Source organism: Pelodiscus sinensis, chromosome 9 (assembly GCF_049634645.1).
Source record: "Pelodiscus sinensis isolate JC-2024 chromosome 9, ASM4963464v1, whole genome shotgun sequence".
NCBI classification, from domain to species: domain Eukaryota; kingdom Metazoa; phylum Chordata; order Testudines; family Trionychidae; genus Pelodiscus; species Pelodiscus sinensis.
Genome location: NC_134719.1, coordinates 36,888,704 through 36,915,103, shown reverse-complemented (window position 1 = coordinate 36,915,103; position 26,400 = coordinate 36,888,704). Strand labels below are relative to the sequence as shown.

At 42.7% G+C, this 26,400-nt stretch overlaps 1 protein-coding gene across 5 annotated transcripts in view; it reads right to left on the bottom strand.

The window, feature by feature from the left end:
- Positions 1-10,365, bottom strand: part of PTBP2 (polypyrimidine tract binding protein 2) — a 116,390-nt gene extending 106,025 nt beyond the window's left edge. For 2 of the 5 annotated variants that reach the window (XM_006114128.2, XM_006114129.2), the window contains exons 1-2: positions 10,182-10,365; positions 8,441-8,471 (exon numbers count right to left, since the gene is read on the bottom strand). In XM_006114128.2, coding sequence (XP_006114190.2) covers positions 8,441-8,471; positions 10,182-10,357 — 207 coding nt within the window. In that variant the 5' untranslated portion in view covers positions 10,358-10,365. The remainder of the gene's footprint in view (positions 1-8,440; positions 8,472-10,181) is intronic. The other 3 variants (XM_006114126.2, XM_006114127.2, XM_006114130.2) reach the window with 2 other exon arrangements.
- Between the last annotated feature and the right edge of the window lie 16,035 nt (positions 10,366-26,400).

The window sequence follows — 26,400 nt, the reverse complement described above, 5'->3', positions numbered from 1 at the left end:
CAGCAGGGAGGCACCCAGGTAAGCCCAAGGCCTGTCTCTCCTTGAGTCCCCCCAGCCCTGTGTACTCTCCTGGATCTCAAAGTCCTCATCCCTAGCTTCAACCCAAAGCCCACACCCACAGTTCAAAGCCAAACTTGCAGCACTCTTTCTGCACCCCAAACCCATCACCCCAAGCCCTATGTATATCCCCAGCCAGAGCCCTTCCACCCCAATCCTCTGTTCCAGCCCTGAGCCCCTCAACCCCAGCCGTATCTCTCACACTCCTGCACCCCAACCGTCTGCCCCAGGCCTGAGCCCTCTCCTACATTCAGAAATCTTGGTCCCACTTCTGCCACTTGAATTTTCTAATGTGCACCAACATGAAAGTGATGTGTCGCACATCATCTCCACATTGGGGCGCACAAGAAAATTCATTCTGTTTGGGGTGGAAAAAAATGTGAGGGAACAATGCCTGTGAAATTACTACCAGGGAGGGGGAGGGCTTTATGAGCTGTCAACCTCCAACCCAAACTCTGTTTTGCCTTCAACATTCATAATGGTATTAAATACCTTTAAAACATTTAAAATATATAAGGGGATCCACACTCAGAGGCTTGCTACGTGAAAGAGGTCACTAGTACAAAATCTCAGAACTCATTGATACAGGTTAAAGGACTGGAAGCCAAAGTATCAACCCTGTATTAAATAAAAGAAAATGAAGAGTTCCTGGATATAATCAAGATTTGATATGACAGGCACAGGGATGTCCAAAAATCATAAATAGCAGCACAAGGAGGTCTGCTCAACAACCAGAAAGAAAACTGCCCGTGTGAGACCTACAGAAGGAGGAGAACCAGTATACTCCCAACACATACAAAGGCAAGCATCCATTTTCAGGCTCTCTGCATAACAAGCAACCTTATTCTAACTCTCTGTTCTGACTGCCTTGGAAGAGTCATCTGAGGGAAGGTATCAAGGGACCAAGTTGAGCAGAAGATATAGAATGCATTGTCGCACCAATCACAAGAGGAGGAGAAAGGTGACGGTGGTCAGGGACTCCCTGCCAAGTGGGGCAGTCATCCATCTGCCAACTGGGACCAGGATTCCCAAGAAGTATGTTGCTTGCCTTGAGTTAGAACTCAAGATGTGACAGTCTGCCAAGATTCATCAAGTCCTTGGACTTCTTACCCCTTCCCACTAACCCATGCGGGCACCAAAGATACTGACAAGAATGACTTTGAGCAGATCACTGCAGAGTACAGGACTCTGGGAAGGAGGAGTAAAGAGTTTGGAGGGAAAGTGGTATTCTCATCCATCCTTCCTCCCAAAAAAAGCCTGGACAGGGACTATGACTAGAGGATGGAGAGAGGCTGTTCACAGTAATGACATGGCAGAACAAGTAACAATGGCAGAACAAGTAACATGGCAGAACAAGTAACAAGTTACAGTGGGAGAGGTCTAGGTTGGACATTAGGAAAAAATATTTCACTAGGAGGGTGGTGAAGTACTGGAATGGGTTACCTAGGGAGGTGGTGAAATCTCCATCCCTGGAGGTTTTTATGTCTCAGCTTGACAGGGCCCTGGCTGGGTTGATTTGGTTCGGATTGGTCCTGCCTTGGGCAGGGGGCTGGATTTGATGATTCCTGAGGTGTCTTCCAGCTCTATGATTCTACCAAATCATGAAGGTAAATGCATAGCTATGCAAGTGTGTAGTGGGGCATCTGTCCCACTGAGGCCAGGAAAGGTTAAAGAAGGCTGGAGGGGGCTTGCGCAGAGTACTAGCCAATCAGGAAAAGGCTCACAGAGCCAATCAGAGGGTGGCTTACTTGGGGATCCCTATTTATAAGGAGCTGCTCAGCAAAGCTATGGACAGTTGGGTCCTAATTGGGGAGGGTGCAGGACTGGTTCCTTGGGAAAAGCACCTTAGGTGGAGCAGTGCTGGGCAAGCTCAGGGGAACAGAGGAAGAAAGGTTCCGGCCGTGTTACCTGCCAAGCTGTACACCTTGACACAAGGGCTATGAGAGTGCAAGAGTAGCAGGGAAATGGTCAGGAAAAGTGAGCAGTAAATGGGGAGTGAAGGAGGGCAGGACAAGGCTGCCATCAGAGGGTCTCTGAGTAGGGACCCAGAGTAGTAGGAGGGCTTGGGTTCCCCCACACACCACCACCACTTCTCTTTGCACCACATCTAGCCACCACAGAGCATCTACTGTGACTTTCCCCTGAAGTGAGGAGCTAGACCTTGGCTGCAGTTGAGTACATTGGCAGATGTAAGACAGAGGACTGCTGATAACCCAGGAAGGAGGGGGTTGGGGGGAGAAGCAGAATGGTGGACTCTGCCAGAAGGCAGAGTTCCAAAGAGGATGCTGCAGTCCAGGGAGTGACAAGGGTCCAAACAGCGGAGACAGCAGAATGGAGTATGATCAAATGCACATTCAACCGTCATTCAGTACCTGGTGAGCCAATAACTGAATCACCTCTTAGTGCTGTCAAGGTGACTGGTCCATGGTTTCATGAACCAGATGAGCAAGGGGTTGGCATTTTAGTATTGCCAGTGGTAATCCAACAGTAGAGGAAAAAGAAGTCCCTGTCTGTAGCAGTTGTAGAAGCTGTAGAAACCATTTTCATGTTTAGCTAAAAGCCATCTTGTATATCAGAAATCATTTCAGCTTTTCTCTCAAGCACGTAGACCAGAGTGAACTTTCTGTCACCCCGTGAGAAGAGGCCTTCAGGATGGGCTATTGGTATGTGTTAATTGAGCTGGTTGGGACAGGAGATGTACTCCCTCGCACCTGTCCGCCATCTTGTTGATAAGGTTTGGTTTTTCCAAATTTAATTGAGGATTTCTGTAATTGGATGCCCTGACGTCAGACTGTTTGGCTAAGGGTATAAAGATACTAGGATTGATTGTATTAGCAGCCTTACTGGGTCTAGCTCTGCTGTGACCACGTTTGGCTCATGCTGTGCTTTATTAATTAATAAAGCTGTTTGTTAGCTGCCTAAACACAGAGGAGCGTGTTTTTGCTTCGACACTTTCTAAACAGTCCTGTACTCTTAAAGAGAACAGCATCACACATCTTGCCAGACCAGTCCACGTGAATGTCAGTAAAGCATCCCCAATGATCCATCAAAGTTTTCATTACCATAGACAAGTAACCCTGTCTATTAATGTACTAGGTAGCAACATGGTCTAGTGCCAAAAGAGGGATGTGTGCACCATCTATTATTCCATCACAGTTCAGGAACCTCACAGCTGCAAAGACATTCCATTATCTCCAACACATGGAAGAGTCATAAACCTCTATAAAAGGTGATACATAAACCTGTACAGTATCCCCTGTAGCAGATTTCCTAACTCATAAGAACATAAGAATGGCCATGCTGGGTCAGACCAAAGGTCCACTTAGCCGTGTATCCTGTCTTCTGACAGTGGCCAATGCCAGATGCACTAGAGGGAGTGAACAGAAGAGGGAATCGTCAAACAATCCCTCTCCCATCTCCCATTCCCAATAGCCATTGATGGATCTAACCTCCATGAGTTTATCCAGTTCTTTTTTTGAACCCTGTTAAAGTCCTGGTCTTCACAACATCCTCTGGCAAGGACTTCCACAAGCTGACTGCATGCAGCGTGAAGAAAAATTTCTGTTTGTTTATTTTAAACCTTCTGCCTATTAATTTCAATTGGTGACCCCTAGTTCTTATGCTTTGGGAACAATAAATAATTTTTCCTTATTTAGTTTATCCACACTAGTCATGATTTTATAGACCTCTATCATAGCCTCCTTCTAAGCCAAAAAGTCACAGACTTTTTAATCTCTCTTCATATGGGACTCGTTCAAACCCTCATTTTTGTTGCCATATTCTGAATCTTTTCCAATGCCTATATGCCTTTTTTGAGATGAGGCAACCACATTTGTACACAGTATTTAAGATGTGGACGTACCGTAGGGTTTTTTATATAGAGGCAATACTATATTCTTTGTCTTATTCTCTATCCTTTTGTTAATGATTCCTGTTTGCTACATACTGAGTTGATGTTTTCAAAGAACCATCCATAATGACTTCAAGATCTCTCTTGAGTAATTATAGCTAAATTAGTCCCCATCATTTTGTATGTATAGCAGGGATTATTTTTTCCAATATGCATTACTTTACATTTACCAACATTAAATTTCATCTGCTTTGGTCTTAACTATTTTGAGCAATTTAGTATCATCTGCAAAGTTTGTCACCTCACTGTTTACCCCTTTCTCCAGATCATTTATAAATAGGTTGAATGAGACTGGTCCCATTACGGACTCCACTACAACCGGTCCCCAAGTTACGACCAAACCTCCCATTAAGCTGTCGTCAAGGCGGTCCCCGAGTTACAAACGCGACCCACACTTACAAACAGCGAGGTTGCAATGTAACTCAATGGGGTCCACTTACGACTATTTCGAGTTACAGCCAAGTGTTTGGTCCGTAACACATTTGTAACTTGGGGACAGGTTGTAGTTACTTTTCCCCAATAAATTATGTTCATCTAGGTATCTGACAATTTTCTTTACTATAGTTTCAACTAATTTGCCAGGTACTGACATTAGGCTTACAGGTCTGTAACACCTGCAGAGCAGTTTTTAAATATTGGCGTCACATTAACTATCTTCCAGTTATTAGGTACAGAAGCTGATCTAAAGGATAGTCTACAAAACACAGTTAATAGTTCTGCAATTTCACTTATGGGTGAATGCCATCTGGTCCCAGTTACTTGTTACTGTTAAGTTTATCAATTTGCTCCAAAACCTCCTCTAATGATACTTCAATATGGGACAATTCCTCAGATTTGTCACCTAAAAATAATGGCTCAAGGTTTGGGAATCTTCCTACCATCCTCAACCAGGAAGACCGAAGCAAAGAATTAATTTAGTTTCTCCACAATGACCTGATCATCTTTGAGTGCTCCATCAGCATCCCGATTGTAGCATCTCAACTCCAAATCAAGTCCTGATTGACAGGTAGCAATCTAATGTTGCAGATTTCCACAGTGTGAGTACCACTCACCTCTCTATTGTCAATGAAGCGCTCATTATGGCACCCTGACCAGGAAGGTTGGCATAAACTCGCTAGACAGATCCAGGAACATGGCCTTGTACATCCAAAAGTTCTGCAGCCACTACTCATCATCTCAAGCCTACATTACAATGAGATCCCACCAAGGAGTGCTTGTTTCTCAAGAAACAAGTCCAGAAATGGTGCTTCACCATCTCCATAGGCTCCAACAACATTCAATTGATTCTTCCTATGTCCCAGATTCTTCAATCTGTCCTCCAAGGAATCATTATACTCTCCCTGCCCCTTATTTGGGTCTTCTTGATGCTCTGCAAATACTATAGGATTGTGAATCTGTACTTGCAACACTCATGACAATACTGAAGAGCTACTCAGGCTTTGTGCTTCTGTCTGAGATGGTAGACAGCAAGGACAGACATATGGGTTTGCGGGATTTTGAAAAAAGGATAAAAAAATTATAAGAGATACGCAACAACAGCATGGAGGCAGATACAAACTGGGATGCTGACAAAGACTCCCAGTCTCCTCTCTGAGACTAGTTTTGACCACATCATGCAAAAGTTAGAGAACTGGATTGCACAGTGAATTGCACAGTGAGTTTGCCTACGGATCATGTATTGCACTCCACATTGACACAAGCACTCCCAGTGAATATACCCAGCCAGCACAAGGATCCAAGTATGCATGTGCATAACCAATACACTAACTGCAGCACAAGGATCCAAGTATGCATGTGCACAACCAATACACTAACTGCAGCAATTGTATGCTGACATAACTTAAGTGAATATAAATTTGCAATGTAAAAACGCAGCCTTAGTCTGGCTTACTTATAAGAACATAAGAATGACCACATTGAATCAGACCAGTAGTCTCTCTAGCCCAATATTCTGTCTCTTGACAGTGGAAATCTATTCCTTTCATAATGGTTTGCAAAGTTATTAGTTTTTTTTATTGTTACTGCACTTGTAGCTGATGTTCTTAGAGAAATAACAATAATGATTTCAAGAGCTCTTTCTTGGGTGATAACAGCTAATTTTAGACCCCATCTTTTTGTATGTATAGTTAGGATTATGTTTTCCAACGTGCATTACTTTGCATTTACCTATACCGAATTTCATTGGCTATTCTATTGCCCAATCTCCCAGTTTTGTAAGATCCCTTTGTAACTCTTCTTAATCTGCTTTGGATTTAACTATCTTGAGTAATTGTAGCTCTCTGGAAACATTGGCATCGCACAGTTTATCCTTTTTTCCAGATCATTTATACATATCTTTACCAGCAATGGTCCCAGTACATCTCTCTTAGGGACACCACTACTTACCACACTCCATTCTGAAAACTGACCCTTTATTCCTACCCTATGTATTTCATTTTTCATCCACTTACTGATCCTTGAGAGAAGCTTCCTTCTTATCCCATGACTTCTTAGTTTTCTTAAGAACTTTTAGTGCGGCACCTTGTCAAAGACTTTCTGAAAGTCCAAATATACTATACCCACGGGGTCACCCTTGGCCACACTTTGAAAAATTACAATATGCCAGACACGCGATTTCCCTTTAACATGACTTTTGTAACTCTTTCCCAACATATCATGTTCATCTAGGTCTCTGATAAGTCTCTTCTTTAATGCAGTTTAAATCAGTCTGCTTGGTACTGAAGTTAGGCATAACAGTTTGTAACTGCTTTCTTCAAAAATTAGCTCTTACCCTGCACTTTCCTCATCTGTGCAAATAGATGCGTTTTTCCTTTAACAACAACAACAACAACAACAAAAAAAATACCACAAGCACAAATTCTGCTTTCAAGAAAAAAATTGTGAAGTACCTGACTCTCTAACACTATAAGGTGCCCATGACTATCTTCCTGTCGCTGTATATATGTTACCTCAGATGTCTGACTCTTTTGGGGGCTTGTTCTCTAAAGGGTCCTCCCTTTATTGACTGTTGTAGTTTGCCAATCTTTTTTAGGCTCTTCATGCAACATCTTCCACAAGATAAACAAAATATATCCTCACTAAAATGTTTACTTTTTATATACAGATGTACATAGGCAAGGCTTCACAAACCACTTTTTCTACTCGCTTGAGGCGAGTAGATTTCAGCCGGCCGCTCCGTGCGCCCCATTCACCGGCACTGCGCACATGCGCAGAGCCGGTCTGGTGCATGCGCAGTGCGGAGCTGGCGAGTAGCTCTCGCCACAGTTTGTCGAGCCCTGTACATAGGGAATTTTCTCATTTATTTTAAAATACACTTTAGATAATGGATCTCAATTTGTTCTGAACATGTCACATCAATGGTTAAACTTAGAAACATGAAAAACTTAGAATTCTAAGAACGTGATGGTCTTGGAATGAAGGAAAGTTTTGCCTTTAAGTACCGCAGGATATAAAACAAAGATTCTCTAAGAGAAGAATTTAACAAGAATTATTTCATTATATATGATTCGGGGATCCTAAAAGACTGATACTGAAAGGGGTTAAAGTGCTGAAATTATGTAATGTAGTTGTTTCTAGTGCAATTGGAAGTTTATTTTTTGGAGTGCTACTTTCAAGAGTCTACTTCATAATGAAAGAATTTTGCTGTGTTCGCTTTCATAATCCCAAATATGCTCTTCAACAAATATACACACTAGAAAATGCTCTCATCTGTTCATAAATTGTGCAGCTGTGGCAACATATTTGTCTGTATAGTTCAAGGCTAGACCCATGCCATTGTTCCCTTCATGTTAACTAGTTTTTTGTCGCATCTAGCTGGTACAAAGTATTGATCTGATTCCCGAACGCAAAATTCACTTCAAGAATGAAAGAATCAGAGGGCTAACTAAAATTAACTATAAATTCTACAGTTATAAGAACTGTACCAATGTGGAAATGAAGGGTGGAGAGAAAGGAAGAATTAAAAAAAAAAAAAAAAACAGAAGCAAACTTCTGCTCTCAGATATGCAGGACAAAACTTCATTCCCATATTCTGCTCCCATTACAGGTATCCAAGACTTGATGACCTCATTTGGAATTGTTTGCAGGTCCGGAGGTGGAAAAAAGTCAGTTTTTAAGGTCACCACGAAGCAAGCAATGAGAACAAAATGTTGCTCAAACATTATTTCTGAGAGAATACATCTATTGGAATGATATATATTTATTTAAAAATGTTTATGAAGTATTTAAAGTTTTTAAATGTAAAAAGTTTATATCACTATATTAACGGGGCACCCATGTGACTGATCTTGATATTAGATTCTCTTTTCTAGTCACCCTCCAACTTAAGTTTTCTGTTTATTAACGCATATCTCGCTGACAAAATGTCATCTGACAATCATTTATTAAAATCTTGTAGCTCACTTCAACTCCACAAATTAACATACATCATACTAATAGGTTGCCAGTTCATCATCAGCTAGATTTGCATCCTACCTTCACGCCAACTGCAACATCAGTGACAATGCTGTAAAGAAAATAAGAAACCTGCTTTAATATTAATAAACATGTCAGACTTTAATTTTTATATTCACCCTCAAAATAAGTGTGATTTCCTCCTACAAAACTGAACCTTCTAACGTATTTTAAGCAACTTTCAATATTTAGAATTTTCTATAGCTCTGTTCATTTTAATAGCAAAGGCAACCCACTTACAAGAATAGAGAGGTCAACAAAAACTAGACAGGAATGGGAGTAGGCCCAAAGTTTCAAAATAAAAGATATTCAGAAGGAATACTGAACAGAGACTCCATGAGTGCCCACAGCTACAGAAAGTGTCCATGATGTCAGTGAACACTACCTAATGGAGCTCTATCTGGACACAGGAATTAAGAAGCCAGAAAATTCACCCCATCCAGCCTCCTTCGCCCTATCTGATAGATACCCATTTTGGTCAATGCCAGAAAAAGTCTGAAGAGGTAGTCTCTGCACATTGTGAGACAATGGATAAGGTGAGAACAGAAAGATTTACGAACAGGCGTAATACATAAGAAAATCTTTTTGTTCACTCTTTAGTAGTGATCCTTACAGAACAATTTAGGGCAGAAAGCGATTCATACTGTTTCCGAACTGAAAATGATGAGCACATTGGTGGATGGATCCTAAAAATGGCACCAACACCCATGTGGGCCAACAGCACAGACATGCTCTTGTGCAAAACCATTTCCAGAATTTTGCCCTGGGTAGACAGAATAGAACAATCCAAAATAGAATACAGACCACCCCATCTTACACAAAATACCATAAATGTTAAAAAGAAATGTGGTAAGTAATGAATGCCGCTATCATGGCTATCAATTTGTGTATAGCTCGAAGGATTGACTTTTTATACAGAGCTTATAACACAACATTAAGACAACACACACACACACACACAAAGACTTTTAAAATGGCATTACCAAAAGATTATATATTTAACTAACACGTACACACGAGATTGTTTAACTGGTCTCAAAAAAGTGAGCCAACTATTCTGGGGGCAGCAAGATGCAGTATAAGTGTTTATGCTGAAAGCAACTATAAACACCAGCGATGTTTCCCATTCCCAATGAAAAGAGGGCCTTGTGTATAGTTAACCCACCCAAACTCCCTGCCAGGATTGAAGGCCCTGGCTGTCCCATATGGCTGACGCCTGCTAACCCATTTCTACTTCGGTTTTTACTGCCCGCCTGCCTCCAGTGTACACAAAGGCGTCTTTCTACCTTAAATAAAAAAGACTGAGGGACTATTAAGCACCCAATGAAAACAAAAGAGATTGACATCTGCCTCCTCCAGCTTCTGCTCCTCCTCTCCGGCCAACCCCAAACAAGCAAGGGTGCTGTTCACACCATTCCCCTAACCCCACAAAAGAGGTGGGGTGGGGCACACCCCGACAGGGCAGCAGAGCGAACACAGCGCTACGTGAGCCCTGGGTGAGGCCGGCCCGGCCCCGCGTTATACACTGTCTCGTCCCCGCCCCCATCCTCACTGGGCCCCTGTCGGCCTCCAGCTGCCCCACAGGGAAGGCCCAGACGCTGATCCCGTTACTGTATTCAGCGGGGCGTGCTGGGCGCCTTGCTCCCCCCAGACCGCCACGGGGCGGGGAGCGAGCTCCGCTCTACCCAGCCCCTAACGGGAGGGCAACAAAACCCCGGCGGGCGGCAGCGGCCCCCGCTTCCCCCTCCGCCCCGTTACTCACCCGTCCATCGCCGACCAAGACAAAGCGCTGGCAAGCAGGGCAAGGAGCCGCGCAGGCAGCGAGCGGAGAGAGGCAGCGAGAAAATGGCGGCCGGGCCCCCACGGAAACCGCCGAAGGTTGCCGAGTGCCAGGCTCTGCTCCCCATCAGATTGGGCTCCCTCGTTGACACTGAGCATGCCCGAGCGCTGTGCGCATGCTCCGTAGCACCTGCTGCCGCCGCTTCTGCGATGCCCCTCATCACCTGCCTGTCTGAGCCAAACTATTCCCCCGCCCAAAGGCGCCAGTAAAGCAGGGAGGCGTCCTCGCTTTGACGCCCACAGTGCCCACTCCTGGGCCCATCTCCCACAACACGTTCATTTCCCAGCCCTGCTGGCTGGAGGGAAATTCTTTAACCTTTCCCCTCAAAGTCCCGCCTTTTCAGAGGGGAAGAGGCTCCTCTGCCCTGCTGCCACCATGCTGAGTCTGAGGAGAAATTTGACAGATCTAATGCATAGAGACTTGGACTAGATTGCCCAGTCTCCAAGTCTGGTGCCAGGCTTCCCTTGTTGCAGGCAGAGACTGTCCAAACTTGGTGCCATCTCTTCTTCATTCCTAGGGCCAGAGTGAGGGTTGTTAAAGTCTTTCTCCTCTGATAATGGAAAAGTTTTGTTGTAGAATTGCCATCAGTAGTCTATTTTCTGTAGTAGCCTGCCTCTCCAAGTGGCCAGTGCAGGAGGCTTCAAAGGAATGTATAGCCCACTCCGAATGCAGCTAATTGTGTAATAGTGGTAGAGATGTAGCCGTGTTAGTCTGGGGTAGCTGAAGCAAAATGCAGGACAATGTAGCACTTTAAAGACTAACAAGATGGTTTATTAGATGATGAGCTTTCGTGGGCCAGACCCACTTCCTCAGATCAAATAATGGAAGAAAACAGTCACAACCATATATACCAAAGGATACAATTTAAAAAAAATGAACACACATGAAAAGATAAGAGAAAACAGTTTCTTGTCATTTCAACCAGAAAGGACACAGTCTTAATGACCTGCTAACCTGCATCCTACTTCAGAAGACATTCAAATCTGCACTTGAAAGGGAATCCTCTGAACTGGAATTCATGCTAAAATTCGACACCCTCCGCACCGGACTTAATAAAGACCCCAACTATCTTACACATTACAAAGATAGCTTCCCCAATTATCACCTCTAATACTATTAACTCACAGACATTTCCCCTTTCCCCCTTTTAATATCATTAACTCACTGGCATTCACCTTCCTTCCCCCCCCCCCCCCACATCCCCCTTCTGTTCTGTAATGTGATTTGTCCTTTTCATGTGTGTTCATTTTTTTTAAATTGTATCCTTTGGTATATATGGTTGTGACTGTTTTCTTCCATTATTTGATCTGAGGAAGTGGGTCTGGCCCACGAAAGCTCATCATCTAATAAACCATCTTGTTAGTCTTTAAAGTGCTACATTGTCCTGCAATTGTGTAATAGTATTCCTTAGGCGAGAGGAAAGGAATTCTTCCAGTTGAAAGCTGATAACGAATAGCTTGTGCCCTGTAGCAAAGAAAGGGTAGATAAGGTATTGCACACTGGAGTGTGCACCAGTATGTGTGCTCGTTCAGATGTGTGCCCTAAGTTATTAATAAATATCTTATAAACCTCTCCCAGCCTCCCGTCGTCCCATTTGCTCCCCTGGTGCTTGCTCTGCCCTTCACCGCTCACCCTCCACTGGCTCCTCATGCCCCTTCGAGCCCTCACACATGACTTGTTCCATCCCCTGCCTTCTTCATGCTCATCCCTCCTTTCAACCCCTCTTTTCCTGGCACCCACTCCTCCCCTCTCCTCTTCCTCCCTCTTGTCCCCCCCCATTGTCCCTCCCCTTTCCTCTCCCAGCATCACCCTGTCTCCTCCCTTCTCGCACCCCCACTGACACCTTCCTTCCCCTCCCCACTGCCCTTTTCCTCATTGTGTCTTCCTGGTCCCCTGGCATTTGTTTGTCCTCCACCCTGCCCCTTGGTGCCTGCCCCTTTCTTCTCCTGCCCTACTCCCCCCCCCCAAACAAACCCCTTCCTCTCCTCACCCCCACTTTCTCCTTAGTTCTCCTTCTGCCCCTTCACTAACTTTCTATCTTCCATGTGGAAAGCAGTTTGCGGGGGCTGGATCCAGGGCCACAGTGCTATTTTTAGTATTGCCATCATGGCCCTAGAAGCTCCCACAGCCCCGGCCCCAGCTGCTCCTGGGGCGAGACCACGTGCCGGGACTGGAGCAAAGGGACCTGCTGGTGCAGGAGATCCATGGACGAGTTCCAGCGGGTGCACTTTGCAGTACTCCAATCTCTGGAGCAGACCCGGGACCAGAGACTTCAGGAAGACATCCAGCTACAATGAGACGCCTGCCAGGAGAGGAGCAGGGCCACACCATGTGTGCAGCAGTTCAGTCCCTGATCACCAGCATGCTGCCTGCTCCTGCCATTGCTTCTGCCCCTCCCATTTTTCCCCCAACTACTCTTCCTCCCCTGTGGCTGCTGAGGCCCCTGCACCAGTGGTGGTGGGATCACCAGAGCCAGACGCCACTTCCAGCCCCAGGCCTGAGCCTCACCGCACCTCTCCTCCCCCATTCCAGCTCCCTCCTCCCACTTCTTCCTCTCTTCTCCCTTCTCCCACGTTTTTTCCCCAGTCACTTCTACCCCAAATAATAAAACAAAGAGCTTATTTTTTCTAAATCAAAAAGTGTGTTTTTTTGTCTCTGCAGTGGGGGAAGAGAGGGGTGTAGGAGGAAAGGCAAAAGGGGCAATGCACAGGCCCCTAGTGGGGAGGCCCAGGGAAGAATGTCACTGGGGATGCTTGGGAGAAACGCTCCCTCAGGGTCTCCCAAATGCACAAGGCCCCCTTGAAGGGCCTGTGGGATGGCAGCCGTGCACAGCTGCTCGAACACCCTGCAGATGCGGTCAGCCTCTGCCCTCCACCCTGGCAGGAATGCCTCCCCCTTCCTCTCAAAACTATTGTGAAGGACACAACATGTGGCCACCATGTGTGAGATGTTCTACTTGCCAATGTCCAGCCTGGTGAGGAGGCATCAGAACCATGTCTTCAGATGCCGAAAGGTGCCCTTAACAACCATGCAGGCTCTGCTGAGCCTGGGGTTGAACTGTTCCCTGGAGTGGTCACAGTAATCAGTGTAGGACTTCATTAATCAGGGCAAGAGAGGGTAGGCTGCATCCCCCCACAATGCACATGGGCATGTCCATGTCCCTGACCCTGATGGTGTGATCGGGGGGAAAAGTGCCTGCGTGCAGCTTCTTGAATATGCTGAAGTTGCGAAAGACACAGGCATCATGCACCTTTCCCAACCACCGTCTCAGGCAGAGAAAGAGAAGCCATATTCTCTCAAGGTGCCTGAAGAGGATCCTTTTGCTATTTTAAGGAACCCTACTGTTAGGCACTCCAGAAAAAATATCAAAGGGGAGGGGAGAGTATACCAATCAGGTAAAGGAGGAATTCAGGTAAAGTATGTCTGTGAACTGGCGTCAGTGGTCCTTGATGGCCTGCAGGACCATCAAAAAGTACCCCTTCTGGTTAATGTACACAGATGCCCAGTGCTTGGGGACCTGGATGGGGATATGGGTGCCGTCAATAGCTCCCACACACACACAGCTGGGGAAGCCCATGTCAGCAAGGTTGATGACCCTGCACAGCAGCACATTGTTGATGCTCTGCACCACCTGTAGAAGGAGAAAAACAAACAGAGAATTGCAGGGTTGCCAGAGCCTTTGAAAGGTTCCCAAACCCTCCATCCCCTCCAGCAGGAATAACCCACCACTTACCCCATCCCCCAGCAGGGTTTTGTGAGGGCAAGACTGAAAAGCCTCTAAGTGAGGGGGCTTCCACCACCAATCCCACCACCCCTTCCCTAAGGAACCCCATTCCAGCAATTCACCCTCTCCTGGGACAATAATCTGAGCTCGCCATACCTGCAACCAGGGCCCCAATGGTTAATCTCCCCACGCCAAATTGGTTCCAAACAGATCGGTAGCTGTCCAGCATGGTGAGCTTCCACAGGGCAATGGTGACCCATTTCTAGAGGTCTCTTGTGAGTGTTCCATCGCCTGAGGGCAAGGGTGAGCTACTCACAGAGGACCAGAAAGGTGTCCTTTCTCATCTGGAAATTCTGGAGTCACTGCTGGTTCTCACACCGCTCCATGACGAGCTGGTCCCACCAGTTGAAACTGGTGTCCAGACGCCAGAAGTGGTGATGCACAGTGTGCAGGGGAGGGTGGATAGGATCCAATTGCAAAAGCCATTCACGCAGAGAGCCAATGAGGGTCTCCAAGAAGAGCAGGGGGTTGGGTTCCTGCAGGGTCTGGAAGGCAGATTGCAGAAACTGTTGCATGAGGTGCAGCACAAGCTGCAATAGCCGTCGAGTGTTGAGGTGTCCGCAAGGACAATCAGAGCAGGTAAAGAAAAGGCTTTGCTGTTCCTCAAGGAAGTAGGCAAAGGAAAAGGGCCTGAGACACTGCTGTACAGGAGGATCCCTTTAAGCGTGAATCTCAGATAGCTTCAGGCAGCAGCTACAGGAAGTAACTGCTGTCCTGATCCCTTGCCTGAAGTGGTTCTGGGTAGCCCTAAATGTGATTCAGCATCCAATGAGAGTGGACACTCTATTTTGATATAGCTAATCACCATTTCAATGAGCATGTAGTGTGCAGAAGTACTCTTTTGAAATAAATTATTTTTGATTATTTCTTCCAGAATAGCTTATTCCAAAATAAGTGTGCAGTGTAGACGTAGCCTTTCTGAATGGTATTATGGCAGTTGGACCTACATAAATCATATGGATTCAGTATCCTATGCTCATTTAGAGGTAGAACCATCAGAAATAAAGTAAGCATCCAATGAGAAATCTTGATGGAACTTTTATGGAGATGTTTTGTCATCCTCTTGGGAAGGTTTCTATGGATTTTGACCTTATTTCTTTCTCCACAATAGGTCTTTTTTTTCTTTCTCTCTGTGATGGGTGTGGCTGGCATCATCTCAGACAGCAGGCTAGTGTAAAATGGGCCTATGCAGCTTTCAAGGTGCCACTACCAGTTGTGTTTACTGTGCCTTTGTCACCCTCAGAAGTGAGATAGACAAAATCACCATCGCCTTTGAAAAATAGTGCCAATATTCAATGCCATTGCCCTGCACTTGTACCCACCGAATGGGGCCCAGAATTTTATAGATTCATGCAAAAGAAAATCTGTCACCACCATGCTTAGTGCTGTGCCAAAGCACTCCAAAACCAAAGTGTCAATAATCATTTCTTATTAAAAATATTTATGGGAATAAGGTAAGGGAGTTTTTAAACTTATTTTCCCCTTGTAATCATGTGAATATGTGCATGTTGTCTGTTTTTATCAGCAGCTTCTGGTGTGGCAACCTTTGCAGGTGTGCCCACTCCACACCTGCAAAATTCCTGATCCTAATGAGGAGAGAGAAGAGAGAGGTCATATTCTGCAAGATCCTGTAAGCCAGTTCTGCATTGGATCATGAATAAAGGGCTCAGAGGGCCAATATTTCTGAGAGGGAGGACAGGGAGGACAAGCAAAAGGCCTAGGAGTCCCAGTAGAACAAGAGAGCAGAAACTGCAGGAGGATGTAATGGGTCTACTCAGAAAACAAACCAAATACTGCAGTCCTTCATTGACCTATGAGGCCAAAAATCCTGGACTCAGCCTTTGGACTCTTTGGAGAACTTCATGGTCACTGCTCTCTACATCCCTCAGCATTCTGAAACATATCCTAAGCCCTCCCACTCCAAGCTGAGGTACTATACGGAAAACCACAGTTTCACATATACTGACCTATGAAAATCACAGATTGGTTTATCTGTGACCACAGACTAAGCTGAATTTTACACATTTCATCCTATTAAATTATGTTAAAAGTTTGCATAACATTGTATGTGTTTGTATGCACTTAGATTTTGTGCTCTCAGTTGTTTCACCTAAAAATTTATTTTCCCGAAAAGATAAACAATCACAATGAGGGAAGAAGTACATGTACATTGCCCTTCTTCAGGCCTGGAGATTGGGTTTACATTTTGTCACAAGCATTACACACTGATGACTTTAGCTGACAAATGGAGTGGAAAGGGAGTACCAAGGCTCCAAGCTCAGAAGGATTCACCAAACATCTGTAGCTGGCAAAAATCAACCATGTAAATATTTTAATCCACGCTGTTTGTTTTTTCCTTTTCAGAAGAAACTTCATGTCTCAGTAGATTGGCAGTAGAATAGATTCTTGCATCTTGCTTGAAATCTAGCCTATATCGGATCTGAACGTTTTTTCTACAGTGTGCTGTGTTCTATAATGATAAAGAAGAGACAAGAGTCCATTGAACAGAATGCAAAATGGATTCTTTGTTGAGGCTACAGAACACAAAGTCAAGTCCCTTCTTTTTGCTCCATTTCCTAAGCTAATACAGTCAGTTAAACCTCCAGTCTCCATATGATGTCTCCTTACATGCTGGCCTGGATTTAGCATTAAATTAACCCCACAAAGGATAGTGACATCAAAACACGCATGACAAAGACCACCTACACAGTTGTAAAGACTGGATTTATCATGTAGCTATAGCCAAACTGAGTTTGAATATAATTTGGATTCCTTGCCTGAAGGAGAGAAAAGTGTATTGGGAATTGTTTTGTTTTTTAAATTATCTGCTTTGGATCCTTACGTAATATAGAGCATGGCTGTTCCATTGTGGTTTGACTAGACAGAAGAGCAGAGGAACTCCTGTTGGTTACCAATTTAACTGTTCTTAAATTATGTGCAAGCTTAGCTCTTAGTCTTGTTTATTTAGCCATTGTAAAGTTATCCACCATTGCAAAAGTGATTTTTTTTCACTGTTTAAACAGAGCTAGTCAGTATACTGTTGTTTGCCACTGTGCCTTCTAGGTAACACGGGTCCTTAACTTGATAGACTACTTCACATCTGAACCCAAGGGTGAAGTACTCCACAGACCAATGTAAAGTGGGTCACAATTTCATCTGGAAATGGATTAAGTCACTCAGGTTGGAAGGCACTTTTATATTGTATGCCTAATATTGGCGTCTTTAGATTCTGCCTACACAGCATGCCCTGAGCCTGAAAAAGCCCCACTGGTACAGGTTTATTCTACAATATTTTGTCTTTTTAAAATTCTCATACAGTGGTTTTATTTTCAAAAATCAGCTTATTTACTATCAAACTACTATTTTACATGAATGGTGCGTTCTTACTTTATTATAATGATACATAAAGTTGACAACATTCTGCGAAAAGCACAAATTACTTCTTTTTCCACTGAGAAATGGAGACTGTTCTCAGACACTCCACATAGAAATGATCTGGGGGAGGAACTGGCATATTGCATCAAGATGCAAATACTATTTCATTTACTAAAATTGATACCTTGTTTTTAGAACCTGGGACTTGGGCAGTTGTATTACCCTATGTGTAAGACCTTCGTGAAATGCCTTAAACAGATTTAAGGCCTCAAAGTTGCTTATTGATGCGTATATTACTAATTATAATTACTAAAAATAGTACCAACACTTCAGTGAAAACAGTTTATATAACATCCTGGAAAAACTAACAGTGGCAGTAAAAAAAAATCCCCTAATAAAATAGTAAATTAAAGTGATACCATGTTGTACAAATTAAAGAAAACATATCAGCTTCAAACCATTCCTATTTTGAAGACATGGTGTAAAATCCTACAGCAAATAGAAATTTTGTCATTAACTTTAGTGAGGCCAAGTTTTAACCCCTGAATTTTTAGATTGTTAAAGATTTTTTTTAAACTTCACATTTTAATTCTTAAAAGATGACTGCAATAGATATCTTCTTTTCTGCAGCTCTTTGATTTTGAATAATACTTGTTTACACAGTTGTCCCCATACCTTCTTCTGATAATGACCCATCCAATGTTAAGTCCTACTAGCTTTGCTTCTCTTATAGTAGGCACAGCCAGCATTTGTTTGTTTGTTTGTTGAGAAAGCTACAGGGTTGCTTGTCCTGAAACTGAAGAAGTTCTAGCTCTCTTCCCCTCCATGTGTCAGAACCAGTGCCAACAGTTGGGCTAATTAAGGGGTAAGACTGCACCTAGGCTATAAGGCCTGGCCCACACTAGGCAAGGAAGATCAGCTTAAGGTACACCATCCAGCTATGCAAAATGCGTAGCTGGATTTGGCTTACCTTAAGCCAAGCCACCATGGGGGTCTACACAGTAGGAAGCCGATGAGAGCACACACTCCTGTCAGCTTCCCTTACTACTCACAGATCAAGGAGTGCTGAACGCAGTGTTCGATTTAGGGTTCTATACTAGACCCGCTAAATCAAATGCTAGAAGAGTGACCTCCAGAGGGTTAATTTTCTCTGTAATTTAGACATGCCCTAAAAGATTAGAAGGAGCCGTTGTGAGGGAGAACTGGCTGAAAAAGAGACAGGGACCCAGACCTGGAACAAGCAGGAATGCCAGATTCTTGTGGAGATGGGGAGAGGGGTAAGTGAGATACCGAACTGGAAAAGGGTGAGCTGAGGAATTCTTTGGGCTTATCTATGTCATCCTGCACTTTAGTCTATGAGATTGTGCACTTCAGCATGCACTAGTATATTGTGCTCTAACTGTTCTCTCTCATTTTTATAAGAATAAGAACATAAGAATGGTCGTACTGGGTCAGACCAAAGGTCCATCTAGCCCAGTAGCCTGTCTGCCGACAGCGGCCAACACTAGATACCCTGGAGGGGATGGACAGAAGACAATGACCAAGCCATTTGTCTCGTGCCGTCCATCTCCAGCCTTCCACAAACAGAGGCCAGGGACACCATTTCTACCCTCTGGCTAATAGCACTCCATGGACCCAACCTCCATGAATTTATCTAACTTCTCTTTAAACTCTGTTATAAGAACATAAGAACGGCCGTACTGGGTCAGACCAAAGGTCCATCTAGCCCAGTATCCTGTCTACCGACAGTGGCCAAAACCAGGTGCCCCAGAGAGGGTGGACCGAAGACAATGATCAAGCGATTTGTCTCCTGCCATCCCTCTCCAGCCTCTGGCAGACAGAGGCCAAGGGACACCATTTAATCCCCTGGCTAATAGCCTTTTATGGACCTAACCTCCATGAAATTATCTAGCTTCTCTTTAAACTCTATTATAGTCCTAGCCTTCACAGCCTCCTCTGGCAAGGAGTTCCACAGGTTGACTACACGCTGTGTGAAGAAGAACTTTCTTTTATTATTTTTAAACCTGCTCCCCATTAATTTCATTTGGTGTCCTCTAGTTCTTCTATTTAGGGAACTAATAAATAACTTTTCTTTATCGGCCCTCTCCACACCACTCATGATTTTATATACCTCTATCATATTCCCCCCTCAGTCTCCTCTTTTCTAAACTGAAAAGTCCCAGTCGCTTTAACCTCTCCTCATATGGGACCCGTTCCAAACCCCTAATCAATTTAGTTGCCCTTTTCTGAACCCTTTCCAAGGACAAAATATCTTTTTTGAGGTGAGGAGACCACATCTGTACACAGTATTCAAGATGTGGGCATACCATAGTTTTATACAGGGGCAGTAAGATATTCTGTGTCTTATTTTCTATCCCTTTCCTAATAATTCCTAGCATCCTATTTGCCTTTTTGACCGCCGCTGCACACTGCATGGAAGTTTTCAGAGAACTGTCCATGATAACTCCAAGATCTCTTTCCTGATTTGTCGTAGCCAAATTAGCCCCCATCATTCTGTACGTATAGTTGGGGTTATTTTTCCCGATGTGCATTACTTTACACGTATCCACATTAAATTTCATTTGCCATTTTGTTGCCCAATCACTCAGTTTGGTGAGATCTTTTTGGAGTCCCTCACAGTCTGCTTCTGTCTTGACTATCCTAAACAGTTTTGTATCATCTGCAAACTTTACTACCTCACTGCTTACCCCTTTCTCCAGATCATTTATGAATAAGTTGAAAAGGATTGGTCCCAGGACTGACCCTTGGGGTACACCACTAGTTACCCCTTTCCACTCTGAAAATTTACTATTTATTCCTACCCTTTGCTTCCTGTCTTTTAACCAGTTCTCAATCCAAGAAAGGACCTTCCCTCTTATCCCATGGCTATGTAATTTACACAAGAGCCTTTGGTGAGGGACCTTGTCAAAGGCTTTCTGAAAATCCAAGTATACTATATCTACTGGATCCCCCTTGTCCTCATGTTTGTTAACCCCTTCAAAGAACTCTAACATTTTAGTAAGACAGGATTTCCCTTGGCAGAAACCATGCTGACTTTTGTCCAACAAACTATGTTCTTCCATATGCTTCACAATTTTATTCTTTACTATTGTCTCGACCAATTTGCCAGGAACTGAAGTTAGACTTACCGGTCTGTAATTGCCAGGATCGCCTCTACAGCTCTTTTAAAATATTGGTGTCACGTTGGCTACCTTCCAGTCATTAGGTACGGAAGCCGATTTAAAGGATAGGTTACAAACCACGGATAATAGCTCAGCAATTTCCCATTTTAGTTCTTTTAGAACCCTTGGATGAATGCCATCCGGTCCTGGAGATTTGTTAACATTAAGTTTTTCTATTTGTTCCAAAACCTCCTCTAATGACACTTCAATCCAGGACAGTTGCTCAGATTCATCACCCACAAAGGACGGTGCAGATTCAGGAATCTGCCCAATGTCCTCAGCTGTGAAGACTGAAGCAAAGAAATCATTTCGTTTCTCTGCAATGGCTTTATCATCCTTGATTGCTCCTTTTATAGCTCGATCATCTAGGGGACCCACAGGTTTTTTAGCAGGCTTACTGCTTCTAATGTACTTAAAAAACATTTTGTTATTTCTTTTTGAGTTTTTGGCTAGCTGGTCCTCAAAATCTTTTTTTGCTTTTCTTATTACATTTTTACACTTGATTTGACAGTGTTTATGTTCTTTTCTATTTATCTCACTAGGATTGGACTTCCACTTATTAAAAGATACCTTTTTGTCCCTCACTGCTTCTTTTACATGGTGGTTAAGCCACGGTGACTCTTTATTAGGTCTCTTGCTATGCTTTTTAATTTGGGGTATACATTTAAGTTGGGCCTCTATTATGGTGTCTTTAAAAAGTTTTCATGCAGCTTTCAGGGATTTGGCTCTAGTCACTGTGCCTTTTAATTTCTGTTTAACAAACCTCCTCATTTTTGTGTAATTCCCCTTTTTGAAATTAAATGCCAGGGTGCTGGACTGCTGAGGTGTTCTTCCCACCACAGGAATGTTGAATGTTATTATATTATGGTCACTATTCCCAAGCAGTCCGGTAACGGTTATATCCTGGACCTGATCCTGCACTCCACTCAGGACTAAATCGAGAATTGCCTCTCCCCTTGTGGGTTCCTGTACCAGGTGCTCCAAGAAGCAGTCATTAAAGGCATTGAGAAATTTTATCTCCGCTTCTCTTCCTGTGGTGACATGGATCCAGTCAATATGGGGGTAATTAAAATCCCCCATTATTACAGAGTTCTTTATTTTGGTAGCCTCTCTAATCTCCCTTAGCATTTCAATGTCAGTATCGCTGTCCTGGTCAGGTGGTCGGTAATATATCCTTACTGCTAATTTCTTATTATTAGAGCATGGAATTACTATCCATAGCGATTCTATTGAACATGTTGATTCACTTAATATTTTTATTTCGTTTGATTCTACATTATCTTTCACATACAGTGCCACTCCGCCACCCAGCCGGCCTGCTCTATCCTTTCTATATATTTTATATCCCGGTATGATTGTATCCCACAGATTTTCCTCATTCCACCAGGTTTCGGTGATGCCTATTATGTCAATCTCCTCATTTAATACGATGTACTCTAGTTCACCCATCATATTAGTCAGACTCCTAGCATTTGTGTACAAGCACTTTAAAAATTTGCCACTGCTTATTTGTCTGCCCTTCCCTGATGCATTGGATTCCTTTGTATGTGGTTGTTTGTCTGCTCTGGCCCATGGTTTGCCTTCTCCCCTCCTCTCTTTCTGACAACAGCTTAGAGAATCTCTATCAATGGATTCTCCTCTAAGAGAAGTCTCCCACCGATTTACGTGCATCTCCGCACCAATTGGCTTTCCCCCATCTCTTAGTTTAAAAACTGCTCTACGGCCTTTTTAATGTTTAGTGCCAGAAGTCTGGTTCCACCCTGGTTTAGGCGGAGCCCATCCTTCCTGTATAGGCTCCCCCTCTCCCAAAAGTGTCCCCAGTTCCTAATAAATCTAAACCCCTATTCCCTACACCATCGTCTCATCCACGCATTGAGACTCTGAAGCTCCGCCTGCCTACCTGGCCCTGCGCATGGAACTGGAAGCATTTCCGAGAATGCCACCATAGAGGTCCTGGATTATGAATGCCATCTGGTCCATCCAGTCAGGAAAACTGACAACCCTATTCTGTGCATTCTGCTGGTGCAAACTGAAAGGTACCTAATTTACATTAATGTAATCCTATGGAAAAAAGACTGTGCTAATAGAAACTAGGTACCTTTTAGTCTACATTAGTAGGCTTCATGTGGAGTAGTTAGAGTACAAAAATTTGGTGCAAACTGCAATTCTCACCGCTGTAGTGAATTGTAGACAGAGCCCGTATTAAAAGTTTAAACAATAAGGCTGCCTAAGGCTATGGGTACATCTACACAGGAATTCAACAGCTGCAGTTAACCTGTGGCAGTTGACTCCAGCTCTCTAGGCTCAGGCAACAGTGCTGTAAAACTGCTTTGTCAGCATTTGGGTTTGAGCCCAAGCTCTGGGATCCAGCTAGGGGGAGAGTCCCAGACCTGAAGCTCCAGCCTGAGCCCAAACCTCTACACAGCAATATTTAGTCCTGCAGTCTGGGCTAGAGACAGCAGAGACACCAGCTAAGGCAATGTGTCTTTTATCCTGGTGTAGATGTACCCTCCCCTCTCCCTGGACATGGTCAAGAGCTCTTAGCAAATTGCCTTAAAACAGGATTAGGATGATGGGTTTATTTTACATAATTTATTAACTCTTACAAAAGAATCTTTGCAAATTGTTAGCAAGCTTCAGTTTCAGTGAAAGAAAGTATTTTCAAACAGAGACTTCTCCCCAGTGTGAAAATATTGAAATAGGAAATCATTTTAAGTTGTGGGGGGAAAAAGTTACAAAGAGGATACCCAAGCAGTGGGGTTATTTTTTTAGCATGAATATTTTCAAAGGAGGCATCACTTCTATGGCATAAAAATCCTCAAAGAGGAACTCCTCTGGAGTGAGAATGTTTGAAGGTGAAATCCTTTCAATGTGAAAACATCTAAAGCCATAAACGTCTCCTAAATTTGAAGGCACCATTTTCTTAATATTATGCATTTTTAAGAAAGGACTTACCCTAGCCATGTGATTTACAGAAAAATTATTATTCCTTTCACCCTCTTTCAATAAAGCATAGGGATTAAAAGGACTTTCCAACATCACAGTTATTAAATAAATGTTAAGTAAACAATATAACAATATGTGATGTAAAAGTGCTGTGTCACCAACCTTTTCTGTTCAAGAGTACATTATTCTGCACTCTTAGCTGTTTTCAGAGAAGTATCTAGAGTTTAAAACATATCAAAGATGGAAGCCATAGAATAAAGTTGGGTCAGAAATATTTTTTGACAAGCCACCAACAAATGCTGATTTGTCAAAACATGCTCAGGAAAAGATTGGTTTTGAACAATTTCAACTCACTGTTTTGGGGAAAAAAGTATTTAAATTCACAAAATGCAACGTTAAGATTTTGGAACTAAAAATGGGTTTCAAAATTTGAGCTAATTAGTGTTTAAAAAGTCGACCAAAATTAAAATTTAACATTCCAAAATCAAAGCCAAAATATTGTAATTGACCCAGGACAATGTTTTTGTTTATTGATTAATGAAAATTTTGTATTAATTTTATTCAACGAAAGTCTGACATGATTTGAAGAGATAATGCTTTTTTGAAGTAAAAAACACCTCAGAAACTGAAAGTTATAATATGTTTGAGTAGTTTATATCTATGTACTTCCTGGGAATAATACATTTACTAATTGCTTATTTGTCCTGATTGTGGAAACCTAATGGTGCCAAATAAAGATTCTAGTTTATTTCATATGCTAATATATACAATGGACACTTATTAAATACCACAATATTTCCCGCTCTTTCTATTTTTCATTCTCCCCTTTCCTTAGTATCTAGCTATCATATAAATCATTTTAAAAGATAAATATTTAAATATTGAGAAATGTACAGTGCATTCAATTAAAAAAGAAAATCAGTATCTTCCCACTCATTTGCTTAAGCAACAACAGTCATACTGAATTTCGTGGCAAGCACTCTTGCACCTGACAGTACAAGTAATGTTGGGCAAAATTCTCCTTAAGCCTGCACAGCATTTCTCAATTCCAGTATTGTATTGTATATTATTTTCACATCACTGGAATACCCACATTGAAGGAAAGATCAATTGGTGGATGCAGAAAGAACTGGAGGGAAAACAGTTTTCCCATCCTGTGCAACTTTAAAAAAATGTTTCTCGTTCCACATTAGGACAAATCTTAGACCTTTCAGACCAGGGATTTGAGCTCAACTATCACAGGCCAAATGAGTGCCTTAACCTTAATCAAAATACAGGACTAAGTAGCACTTTAAAGACTAACAAGATGGTTTATTAGATGATGAGCTTTCGTGGTCCAGACTCACTTCCTCAGATCAAATAGTGGAAGAAAATAGTCACAACCATATATACCAAAGGATACAATTTAAAAAAATGAACACATATGAAAAGGACAAATCAAATTTCAGAACAGAAGGGGAATGCGGGGGTAGGGGGGCGGGAAGGTAAATGTCTGTGAGCTAATGATATTAGAGGTGACAATTAAATTCTGATTTCCAAGATCCATCAGGACACTATGAACCCTTAGCCTTGAACAAATGTAGTCCCCTCAGATGGGAACCTGAATAGGAGTTTTAGTGCAACCTACATTACTTTCTACTCTGTTCCTTTAAAAGATCCTCCTCTCAAAATATCCACAAAATAGCCACAAAAATATCTCATTGATCATCCTGAAAACATCTTTACAAGTCACCCATACCCCCAAATTGAGGGTCCATTTCCTCTCCTTCCCAATTAAATAAATTCCCCAAACATCACTTCAACTACCCAAAATGGATCAGTATCCCTCCCTCCATTCACTCAAAGTCCAGTGGTGATACATAAATCTGTTTCACCCAATCTACCCAACTAAGAATCCCTAAAAGACCTCATAGTGTAGTCATTTCCATGTATATTGGGAAATGTCTCTTCATACTTCATCATAAAAGCCAAACTCAATCATCTTTTCCTTCCCTATACATTCCCAGCAAAATTAAATTAGCTGTTGTTCTCTGAGGATGAGATAAATGGTATCTTTCAGCTGTGCTGCTATAGTATTTCTAGTGTAGATAGACCCGTAGATTGACAGGGTAATATCCCTTCAGCTCCTATTTCATGAAGACCAGATGTAGTGAATTTAGAACATTTCTGCATACTCCTATCATGTTAATTCCTAAATCATTGATCACTACAGCATTACATGGGGAAGCAGAGACTTCCACTGCATGTAAGGTTATAAGGTTTCAACAGCATATTAGAGCACTCTATAAATAAATGACTTTTCCCATCTAATAATTCCTGTACACCATTGAATTTGCATGATATATTAGCTATCATTTCATATCCATTGCTTTAGACACAAATGCCTCTGATTTGAAAGGAAGAGGTGGTGCTCAAGGTCACTTGAGTAATTTTTATCATCATGTCTAACATTCCGTCTCAAAAGGAGCTTTAAGAAATAGTAGAATATTTTGAATGTCTCTTAAGGCACCAGAATGTCTCTTCTGTATGTTGAATGGGAATTTTGATCTTAAAGACCATCATTTCTGATATTCACAGCTAGAACAAATGTATTTTTCATTTCTTATGGCGGCATAAATACCTCTAGGAATGCTATATACTAAAAGTCACGCAAACATATTTTGAAAACCCTATATTAACTACTGGCTAGGATAACAAATCAGATACAAATGATTCTGTTCACATAAATGAAAAAAGCCATTATGTTTCCAGAATGAACATTTCAATTATTTTTCTTAAAACATTGGTTTGCTGAGCCAAAAAGACAAATACAGCTTATAATTGAGTATTATATATGTAGTCCATAGGTAGTTAA